Source organism: Otolemur garnettii, unplaced genomic scaffold (assembly GCF_000181295.1).
Source record: "Otolemur garnettii isolate 467f Iridium unplaced genomic scaffold, OtoGar3 scaffold00055, whole genome shotgun sequence".
NCBI lineage: Eukaryota > Metazoa > Chordata > Mammalia > Primates > Galagidae > Otolemur > Otolemur garnettii.
This window is the reverse complement of record NW_003852450.1, coordinates 7,982,655-7,994,456: the sequence shown is the minus strand read 5'-3', so window position 1 is coordinate 7,994,456 and position 11,802 is coordinate 7,982,655. Positions and strand designations below refer to the sequence as shown.

At 52.1% G+C, this 11,802-nt stretch overlaps 1 protein-coding gene across 1 annotated transcript in view; it reads left to right on the top strand.

Moving 5' to 3' along the window:
• Positions 1-529: 529 nt before the first annotated feature.
• PKP1 (plakophilin 1) overlaps positions 530-11,802 on the top strand; it is a 46,233-nt gene continuing 34,960 nt past the window's right edge. The window contains exons 1-2 of the mRNA XM_003792292.2: positions 530-979; positions 11,183-11,286. Of these exons, the coding sequence (XP_003792340.1) occupies positions 778-979; positions 11,183-11,286 (306 nt within the window). The 5' untranslated portion in view covers positions 530-777. The remainder of the gene's footprint in view (positions 980-11,182; positions 11,287-11,802) is intronic.

Genomic DNA, 11,802 nt, shown 5'->3' with positions numbered 1-11,802 from the left:
CTTTGTGGTTTTCTATCTGAAGTTCAGTCCTTGGTGTGGCCTTTCTGCCCCTACCTTACTCTCTTCAGACTGGAAGCTGACTTCAAGTAGGATTGTCCATAACATCCAGCATTCTTTTTGGGCAGGAGCTGTGTTTCAGCCATTAGCTTGGGAGCCCCCACTGGCAGGGCTGGCCTCTGCCGTGACCACAGTAGAGAAGGAGATGGGCACCTGGCTCTCCTGGGCAGCCCGGTGGAGAAAGGCTCCTTCTTTTCCTAGAGAGAGGTCTTCCTCGGTTCCTAGGCTGAGCACATACTTTCTCTATGAGCCAGCAGGAACAGGACAGAGGGGCGTCTCCCTGGGGCCCCAGGGCCAGCAACCTGTCTGGCTCCCGGGGAGAGCACAGGGAGAGAAAGGAAGAGCGAGCAGGAAGATGCAGGTCGTCCCACCCCAGGCACTCGCAGCCCTGCCCCCCAGGAGCGCTGGCTCCCGCAGCGGCAGTGCCCTGCAGCTCCTTGTCTGAGCGCTGCTACGCGCAGCCCGGTGGAGTGGGTGGTGCAGGACAGGGGTGGTATATCCTGTCTGACGGAGGGCGGGCCTCGCCAGTGCAGGGACAAGCCTGAGTGGAGGCGCCACGAGCAGCTGCCGGGAGCCCTCACGCGGACCACGCACTCTATGGCCATAGGAAACCGCTGAGCGCGAAGAGCACGCTCCCTCCCGCCTGCCTGTCCGCAGCACCGCACCTCCCCGCGCCTCTCCGCTCTCCCAGGACCCGGCCCGCGCGCGTCTCCCGCCACCATGAACCACTCTCCGCTCAAGACCGCCTTGGCGTACGAATGCTTCCAGGACCAGGACAATTCCACGCTGGCTTTGCCGTCGGACCAAAAGATGAAGACTGGCACTTCGGGCAGGCAGCGGGTACAGGAACAAGTGATGATGACCGTCAAGCGGCAGAAGTCCAAGTCTTCCCAGGCGTCCACACTGAGCCACTCCAACCGAGGTAAAGGTCCAGCGCTCGTGTGGTCTGTGCGCCCCTTCCCAGCGCGCCTCCACTCGGCGTCAGGGACCCAGGGGCACGCGGATCCCGGAGCTGCAGAGAAGGGACCGGCTGCCAGCCTCAGCCAGGTTCTGCTCTGAGTTCCCCACTGGTTCCCACAGGGTGGAGCCGTCCAGAAACCTGCTCGCCCGCTCCACGAGCTCGACGACAGGCAAGGGTGGTTGGTTCACTGGGGGACACGGCCAGGAGCATCTATCCAGAGCGACAGGAGGCTGAGGATCTCTCGCCGCTGGTTCTTCTGTGGGAGCCCTGGGTCTGGACCGCTTTCCCTTACCAATCCTGTTCTAGGGATCGCCCTGCAGGCTGTCCCGCCTGGCTGTCCTGGAAGCCACGGCCTCTGCACTCACCAGGAGTTGTATACCACCCTCCTTCCTTCCTGGGCTTCCTATTTCCTCCTGAGCCTTCAGCCCGCAGCTAAGGCCTAGCACCCAGGCTGAGGGGGCTCCCAGGCCTGGTGGGGACTGTGTGCCCGGGAGGTAGGGATGGGGTTGAGGCTGGGTGAGAATGTCACTGAGAGGGGAGTGCCGGATGGGGAGAAGCACTGCAGGAGAGAATTCGAGGTGGCACAGGGAGCGGGAACAAGTCCCTTGAATTGCAAGGCACCTCATGGGAAGGAGGTGAGCCTGCTTGGAAGGTCACTGCAGGGCCAGGGGGCACTTGAGTCAGGGAGAGGGGTCAGGGATGTACTCTTTCCCAAATGTGGAAGCCTTCTTTCCCATCAGATCCTCCCTACCCCATCCAGCTTAAGTAGAAACAAGCACCTGATGGGGACAGGAGGGAGTGAGAGTGGCAGGTTCCCCCTAGGCTCAGGGAAGACCTCAGCTGAGCCCCTCACTGGTATTTTTCCAATCTGACTGGAGGCCTGATATCCCCTCCCCCATGCTCTGTGACTAGGACAAAGGGATAGGACCCTGGAGACTCATGAAGGAAAGTGCAGTAATTGACAGGGACATTTGTGGAGACTTTTTAGACCAAATACTTTGATACAAAGGATTCCCAGTAAGAATGGCACACAAGGGAGTAAACCTTCTATTTGTGCTGCCCACTGTAAAGCAGTACAGGTCAACCAAGATTTATTTATTAAGCCACCCCCTTAGGAGCAAATGCGGGGCAGGGGATAGTAGGGAGGAAGGTGACAAAGGTGACAAAGGAGACAGATTTCTGTCCATTCTCCCACCACACACACACACACACCAGCTCACACTTTCTGCCGCTGCCCATCCCCACCCCCCATTCCTGAGTGGTCCCAGGTAGAGCTGAGGAAGAGAAAACAGCTGGTAAAGGACCTCCCCACGCCCCAGACCTAAACACCCTTGCTGCTCCGGGTGCCCTTTGCCCTTGTCAGCGCTCCTGGCTTCTGTCCTAACAGATTTCCACTCAAGGTCAGGCGCTTGGAGAAGCCTGCCTCCTTCCCTTTTCTTTAGTGCCTTCTGTAGCTGCCTACTGGCTTCTTTTGGAAGTAGGTTCCCATTTCTGGCTGTAGCCCAGGGCATTGCTCAAGCCACCCTATTCTCTGCGCTAGGCTTGCCGTCTCATTCCTACTCCCATTCCCACTCCATCCTAGGCAGAGCTCCTGGCTGGTAGTTCCAGAAAAGTCTCAAACTGGCTCCAACACCCCAAATGGCCCTTCCTCTTCCCACCTGTTGGGATACTGGCTGAATGTCTGTTGTCACTAAGTTTCTGGCCTTGATCTTTGTGGATACCATCCATCTCTGTTTTCCATCCTAAAATCCCCCAGACAGGGGAGGGTTGACCCTCGTGGCTAACACATCTCTCTCAAAGACTGGCCCTGTAGGTGTGTCCCTTCTACCCTCAGCCTGTGGGGAAGTTCTGAAAGGGGGCCATTTTCCCCAGAGGCATCCTAGCTGGAAGAGGCAGTCCAGCCACTTGGAGCTGGTGTTTCTGGTTTATCTGGCTTTGTTGTCATCAGATTTCTCTGTCTTCTCCATCAGAAACGCCCAAGCATTCCCTCTGTGCTCTGTGGTCACCTCCACTCACTCTGCTCCCTCTTTCTCGGGTTGGTTTACATGACATGAGTCTGCTTTGGTTCCTGGGAGGGAAGGAGTTAGAAGCCATGGAGAGACCATGCCCCAGGACTTGTTTCTTGCTCCTGACAGACTCAAATTCTACTTACGTCTCTTCCAAGCACAGAGAGCCAGGTTTTCTGGGTCTTTTACCTTCCTAGGGACTGTGAATTCCATTAAACATTCCAGTTAAGAAACATTGCTCTAAAAAGACCAGCTATACCCTGGATTGCCTAGCAGAATGCCCACTGCTCATGTATCCTGGGAGGGATAGTCAGTGCCAGCTACCAGCTTTCCTCAGAGTCCCCTCCACTAGGGTTCTTTTCTGTCTTATCAATGAGGGGGGAACTGAGCCACTGAGGCCTGGAAAAAGGACCCTTATGGAAGGTCCTGGCACCAGATGTCTATTTCCACCCATTCCCTCCTTGAAACGGCAGATCAGACAGACATACACCTTGCCCTGGTCATGAAATCCCTGAGGAAGAAGAAGGGGGTCTCTGGAAACTCTATAGAAGGAGGTTGCTCTGAACCACTCATCTATCTTGAACAGGCCCTGAAGTGTTGACCCCACCATCCCATGTTTTCAGGATGTTCCTGTGTGCTTCAGGTTGGGTGCCGGTGTCCTTATCTCCCAGACTGTGTGAACCCTAGAGGAAACTGAGGTGGATGTGACCACTCAGTAAGGCTCTTTGCTAGGGAAACTGGACCCCCTGAGGATGGGAAAGGCCCCCCAGGAGTTAAGGATGAGCTGTTCTATGTAGAGGTAGGGGGCTGGTGCCCTGGTATCCAGCCTGAAAGCAAACACTTTCCATCTTCCACATCTCTATAACTTCACTTGGAATCTCTTCCTAAGTGAAGCCATGGAAGGACTTTGCTCCAGGACTTAACCTAAATCTCTTTTGCTCCAACCCCAAGCATTCCCTGCACCATCACTGTGAACACACACCATACATGAAGATCAGTGAAAGGAGCTACTTTTTGACATCACTTCTCCTTCCAGGGCAATCTAAACACTTCCAGCGCCGTGCCTGGTTTGTGTCTCCCTGGCTGCTTAGATGTCTGTGATTTTTTATTTCAACCTCAGTCCTGAAGTTCTTCTTCTCCCTTCTCCTTCTCCCTTCAATCTAAAATTGCCAGGCCTCTATCTCTCTCTGGTCAGGGATAAGTTTGAGGGTGGCGTTGGGCCAGGGGAAGTATCTGGCTCCCCTTCCAAGGCTCCTGTGTCTATTGAAGCCTCTGGGGGCAGGCGTGTGCCAGCTCCACAGTGGGCACAGTAAGGAGCCCGCCTTTGGTGGCTTTTTCTATTTGAGTTTGGCATGAACTTGTGCCCAAGTGAATATTCTGCTCATTCTGCACTCTTAAAGGGATTGTCCTTTCCTGACCACAGACACCACTTCTGGGGTTGTCTTCTTGGGACCAAAGCTGAGAAGGGAGATGGTAAAGGGCATTTGTGCTTTAGCTTGTTCCAGCAGTGCAGCATACTAACCCAACTTCAAATGAACCAATTCTTGTTTCTTTATAATGTATCTTGGCTTGAAGTTGTAGTTTTAGCCAGAATTTCCGTTGGCCTGTTATAACACATGCAAAAATGCTGAGTATTCCAGGGTGTTTCGTAGCAAATGCTGTTTCTCCATATCCTGGCCCTTTGCTAAGCTCATTGGCAGGGATTTTTTTTAAAAAATAGAAACTCTTCTTTTCTAGGACCAAATTATAAGTATCAATATACCCATTGTTCTAGGTTTAAAGATCTGGAAAGTGCTTCTGTAATGGGGCATGACTCCTAGAAGGTGTGTGATATTTGAACAAAATGGAGAGATGTTCATATCGCCATGTGAAGTTCTTTGTAGGCATACGCCACACACACGGGCACACTTGTACACACATCCCTCCCACATGTGAACATACGTGCCCATACATGCATGCACATGTACACACCCACACCTCAACACATGTGTATACACACGTACACATGCCCCCCACATACGAACACATACCCACACATGTATACACACACACATACACACACACCCCACCTGGCAACTTGTGCCTGGCAAGCGCTCAGCTTGTGCCTGCCACTGCTGCTTATTGTATGATCTTGGGCAAGTTACTACCTTTTTCAAGTCTCTGCAACTGTCAGAGGTTGAATTAGATCATCTTTAAAGTGCTTTGTGGTGGTAAAACTTTTTGGAAACAGAAAAGTTCCTCCTTACCTCTGCAAACCACTCACCCAGATGGCCTGTGGCTGGACCACAAAAGGGCTCCTCCCCTGGAGGTGTACCACCTGTTCTTACACATCCTCATATGCCAAAATAAAATCCTTCTTATCCGCAGTTCTCAAATGTGGCTCCACGTTGGAATCACTTGAGAAGTGTAAAAAATTCAAATGCCTGGGTTCCACCCCCAGAGAGTCTGATCTGGTTAGTATGGAGGACAGCCCAGGTACCAGGACTTAAAAAACTCCCAGGCTATCTTGAAGTGTAGCAATGTTTGAGGACCACCATTCTGGTCCCCTCACCCTTCATTTAGATGTAGACATAGCACAGGGTCACACACTCACACAGGGACATGTACACCTTTCTCTCTCTTTCTGTCACACACACACACACACACACACACACACACAAGGGCACCTGATGTCACAGTTCCTGGGGAGAGTTTTTCATTCTGGATCCCAGCCAGGTGGCTGAACCCCAATGCAACCCTTGCCCATCCTGACCCACCACCCTGCCCCTGCACCCATCCTATCCCCACAGATGCTCCCATGCTCTGTTCAGTCCTCAGGTTTGTTTGGTGGTGGCCACAACAGATCATCAGAAAGAGCAGCAGGATCCCGGCAGAGCTGGGCTGAACATGTTCCAGCAGAGCCAGAGGGAGTCATGTGGGCTGGTGAGCTAGAAGGGCGAACACAGGCCATAGCAGCCCAATTTGTTTTGGCATTTCTGTTCTGTACAGATGCCCAGGAAGAGGTCAAGAACCACAGCAAAGTGCCTGGTGAGGCTGTGCTGAACTCCTTGCCCTTCTCAGGGTCCTGGAAGCTCCAGAGTAGGGGAGGTGGGTCTCTAGTGCTCTCAGTAGTCTGGCAGAAGGCATGGGAGGACAGCTGGCTGTTGTCTTCCCTCAAGGCACCTAAACCATCCAGCAAACAGAGCTCACACATTCCCGCTCCCTCTTAAACACCCCCAAGGATACCGTCTGAGAAGTACCTTGTGATCTCATTTAAATTCCTCTTGCTAGCACCTCACTGGGCACTGCAGTTGGAAGAAGTTTCAGGGAGTGAAGTAGAGTCATTTTTGAGGATGAAGGATAATGGGCTTCGATTCTTTAGTTTTTCATGCTGATGGACAGGTGGGCTCTTTCCAAGTATAGAAGAACCTAGAAGCGACATCAGCCTTACTGAGACAGGTTTAGCAAGCAATAAACCTCCGGAGAAGCTTGCCTTATGACAATCCCCCTAACCAGCCATGGAAGAGGGATTTTGAGGGGAGGGAGAGTAGAGAAGGCGGATTTCAGATGATCTCTGTCCTGGGGGAAGCTTATTGGTCAGGCAGGTTGATGTCCCAAGAGCCTTCTTTATGGAGAACCTGGTTCTGGGATTGGGGATGTACAGTGTGGATCTAGTGACAGTGAAGAGTCCCTGCTTGGCTGGGGAGATCTAGGCTCTACTTTCTGGAGGAAGGATACATAGGGGCACACACAACACACAGAGTGGACAGAAGCTACACACACGCCCAGAAACACACAAGCCAGCACAGAGTACACTTAGCACTTGGACAGAATGCTGACGTGGTTATGGGGGAGGGTTTGGAGTTCCCAGAGCTGGGTGGGACGATCTTTAAGAGAAGCTGATTTTTGAGCAAGGTTCTGAGTGCAGGGGGAGGGTTTGAGAAGAAGAGAAAGAATGTCTCAGGGTGCAGTGGGTGTGCCCTATTTGAAAGCTTGGAGGTGGAAAAGGATGAGTCATCCTGCAAAGGCTTCCCTGCCCCCACTGCAGAGCAGTCCATGTATCCTAAAGAAGGAGCTGCCCCCATTTCAAAGGTTTTGTAGGTGAGGATGCTTGGGTTGTGCTGATGACACAAGAGAGAATCAGCCAGTCCTGGTTGTAAGGCACCAAAGGGAAGCAGCATGTCAGGACGCTGATCATGTGAGTGGTAGTTTCTGAGACTGTTTCACACCCTGAAACACTGGTGTATGTGGACAGAGCAGCTCATACTGCTTGTATGCTAGGGAAAGGAATGTATACGCTGAGATGTTTGCCCTCTGACCTTGGGGTTCTGTGAGAGGTCAGACACCTCCTAAGAATGTGCACAGGTTGGACCAACTGCCAGTGTCACTGAGGAGCCAGCATCTCTTTGCTCATGACACACGCTCCAATCTGGAGAGAACAGTGGGAAGGCCAACACTTGGCTAGAGGATAGGGGTGATTCTGTGGGGTAAGCTGGGTATTAGAATCCTCTCCTTATGCCCCTGGGACCCAAATCCTCTTCCAGGAGGTGGCCTTGGATATTGTGGAGCTGTGTGTTTGCCCCATCATCCACCAGGGACCTCTTTGGGTAGGAGGAAGACCTAACTGGATGAGTAGCATTGAAGGATCTGGACCCCATTCGGCATTAAGTGTGGCCATTGAACCTCCAGCTACCAGAGCACCTTCGCCACAAGGGCTAGGAAGGGAGAGGAGGTGGTAGACAAAAAGGGCCAGTTCAGGCCAGTTAGGACCAGATCCAACTGGAGCAGCGCCTTGTGCCCAGGGGCCTGAGGAAAGAAGAGACGTGGTCGGTGCTTCAGAGAGTGCCCAAAGCACATGGTGGTGGAGAATGGCACAGCATGGGACAGAGATTGGACCAGGTGTCATTCACCAGGAAAGCCTTCTTAGAAGGGAGTTCTAGAAACATCTGGGACTGGATAAAGTGAGCTGTCACCATTGCACTCATTAGAAACCCCATGCTCTCACTGTTGAATTGACTTTTAGAGGATATTGCTTACCAGCCAGAAGTCCCAAAATCAAGAAGGGAGGAGATCGATTCTGTTGTGGAAGCAGCACTTTTCCAGGCACAGCTCGCCTGCTGCACTACTACTTGGTGCAGGGTGCAAGGTGTAACTTCAGCTCTGGGCTCCTGCTCCACCCCCCGCCACCTCCTTCCTGCCCTAAGTACTGCTACCTCCTGTCAGAGCAGCTGTGCAGGCTGTCATGATGGCAGCCTCACTTTCACAGGAGCCAGGCAGACCCCCAACTGCTGATGTGTCTTAGGGAATGACTTCAGGAGCTGCCTGGAAGGGCCTGGAGGCCTTGGCCCAACCAGAATTGAGAATGACAATTCCCACCTGTCTTTACCAGAGTCACTGCTGGGACACAGAGAACTGGCTTTGGAAATTCCACCCTCTACTTCCATGTGTCCATGGACCCACCCTTGGTTCCATGGCAGAGAGGCCTCCACCTTCACAGGCAGGAGAGGGCATGAGAGGGAGGTAGGCAGGTGCGGGGCATGGAGGGAGCAGAGGGAGACCCAGAGGAGGGGCACCTTCACGCTGACAGTTCTCTCCTGAAAGTCAAGGAAGCCCCTGTGGGAGCCCACCCCACCAAGCCTCTCCTAACTGGAGTCCTCTCTGGGTCTCCATAGAAATCTGTCTGCCACCACTCAAGATCTTTCACCCAGAGGCAGCTGGCTGACCCAAACCTGCCCTTTGGTGAGAAATACCTGCTTGCCAGGCACGGGCCAAATGAACACTGGCCTGCCAAGCCTTAGAAGGGTTGATGGAAGTGGGCTGGACAAAAGGAAGATGGGAGAGACATGGTCATTGGCTGCTGAAGGTCCCGACCATGCATGTGCCTAGTGAGCACTGGCCCTGAGTGACTGAGCCCCCAAGATTGCCTCTGGTCTCCCCTGCACAAGAGCAGTCTTTCCCAAGGAGCTGCTGCCGGAGGGAAGGGGAGGGATGAGCTGCCTGTACTCAACAGGGAGCTTGGAGGAAGTCAGAGACTCACTGGGCCACGCTACAGCTAAGCATCTGAAGATGTCACTCATGGTGGAGGCCCTTCCAGAGTTGCGCTTGGCCCTGAGGCAGGCAGCAAAGGTTCAGCCTTTGATGTCTGTCCTTCCTCCTCACAAGTTGAACCCTACCTCCGGGAGAAAAGGAGTCAGGCTTCTCTGAATGCCATCAGGAATGTGTCACTGTAATCACATGACTACAGAACATTAGAATTGTAAGGGACCTTTTAGGGGGTAGAAGCCAACCCCTTCTTTTGACTGAACAGGAAGCTGAGGCTTGCCCAACTGCCAGAGCCAGGACTAATGTCAACATCTCTAGGCTCCCAGGACAAGTTGTGCTGCCACCACCTGACAGCCCTTATGTCCAGGGGGGCCTCCATGCTGGGGCAGGGGCAAGGAATTGGGCAATGCCCTCTGCTGTGGAGTATGAGTAGTCATCTGACGTTGGACAGAGGAGCTGCCACCAGGCAGGGATACCTACCTGCTTCTAAAGCTGCCCCTCTGCTGTTCCTTCTTTTCCCAGCTCAGAAATCTAGCCCCCAAGGGAAAGGTTGGGGAGTCTGAGTGGGTGTGGCTGGTGGGGAGGAACTAATTTCCCAGGTGAGATCAGGGTCAAACTCTCTTCCCCCTGGACAGGGTTTCTGATAGGGGAGTATGACCATTGCTTTAGAGAAAAGGAGTGCATATCCCTCTTGGGAAGCTCTCACTGGATCCCACTTACCTTCATTCCCAGAGGCCGTCATTTAAAAAGAGTGTAGGGCAGGCCTTGCTCTGGGCATCTAGGCCACAGAGCCACGGCTTGCCCCTTGCAGAGTTTCCAGGATAGTCAAGGGAATGGACACCAAGCAGAATGAAACTTAGGCAACAGAGAACAGGACAGTATGTATTTAAAGGTGTGAGAGATTGCCTTGATCAAGGCTGATCAGAAAAGGCTTTCTAGAGGATGTGGGGTCTTGAGCTTGGCTTTGTGAGATACGTGAGATTCGATGGCTATGGTGTAGGAGAAAAAGCAGATTCAGCAAGGAGTGAGCAAAATCATAAGCATGTCACCACTGGCCATGTTTCTTTCTTTCTTTTTTTTTTTTATTGAATGGTAACTATGTACATTAATGTACTTCTGGGGTACAGTGTGAGGTTTTCACACACAATCCGAAACACTTCCATCAAACTGGTTAACATAGCCTTCATGTCATTTTCTTAGTTATTATTTTAAAATGTTCACATTCTGTTCTTAGAAAGATTCATTTGTACCCTTGTAAGATAAACCTCAGAAGTGATCCCTCCAATCTCCCTCCTTTCATCCATTCCCCCCTTCCCCTTTCCCTCCCAGCCATGTTTCAAAGAAAGTAGTACAGGGCACAAACCAGCTTGCTCAGAGTCAAAGCTGTCCCTTAGGGCCCCCCTGCCATCCGGTGAAAGGGAGAAGAGAGAGGTGGCTCTACCAGGAGGCCCAAATCCAATTCTGCTTTCTGTGATTCAAAGCCATTTTGCCGCTAATAACCCTAATAACACTCTGTTTTTCCTTGTAGCCTGTCATTTGTGGGTCTCTAAGCACTCCAAAAACATTAATTAATCTTCACTGGGCCTTTGAGGTTGATCACCAGCTAGAGCACATCGTAGGTGAAGGAAGGGGCAGATGTTTACCTGGTCATTGGAAGGGGCCTGGCTGAGAATTAAATCCAGAATCCTGCCCCGAATCAGACCAATCAGCCATCACTGCTGGACCAGGAATGTCAGGATCCTGCCTGCCCTCCCTGAGTGGGAAGCTTATTCTTATGGAACATGCCGTGCTGGTTCCCTGGGGTAGAATGGCAGTGCTCCAAGGCCCTCCAGACCAATTCCTGACCTGTAGGTGTCCATTTACTCCAAGTGGCAGGGAAGCCATTATGCCTCTGGGAAGGGGGCAGCCAAGACTCTTAGAGCTGTCCCTGCTGCAGGCTATGGTGGTCCTTCCCTTGGCCCTGGCAGTGGAGATAGATGGAGGTGACCAGCAGATGACATTCTCTGTCTCCCTCCTCCAGGAGCTATTTTCTTCTCCATGGACATGGTGGACCTGGATGCTCAAGAGATGTCCTGGGGAAGAGGCCCAGTGAAGATCATAGCTATCCCTATCTTGACTTCCTTCCTTTGCCTTCCAGGTTCTATGTACGATGGCTTGACTGACAATTACAACTATGGGACCACCAGCAGGAGTGGCTACTATTCTAAGTTCCAGGCAGGCACTGGCTCTTGGGGATATCCGGTAAGGGAGTGCTTTTACTTTAAAAGACCTAGGGCCTTTGTGGGGACGGTTTGGGATTTAAGATGTGAAATCTGTATTGGTTGCTAAAGAACGATGCAGGCTTTGGCCCATGAGTTGTGGCTAGATCTGTGTGCTTGGCCATTATTTCACAGAGGCTCCTGGGTAAGGGCTGATGGGATATTTTTTAATGTCTCAAATGAGGACATTTTAGAGAAAGCAGCAAAGAGTGCCCCAAACAAGTCCATTTCTCAACATGTCGGATATGATCATGGATTTGGGAAAAGTTGATATTCTTGAGGTCCATTTGTGGACCAGTTTAGATGTTTCTAGGAAAATTCTAAGGGGCTATCTCTCTTCAGTCTGTACTGGTGGCTGAAGAGGTGACTCCAGAAGGTCCTGGAGACCAGCAGAGCATGTCCACAGTGGTGACTCCTGTTGCATGCTGTAGTGGGGTGTTACTTGAGCTTATCAGTCAGACAAGCTTGGGTTTCAATTCTATTTCTGCCACTCACTCAG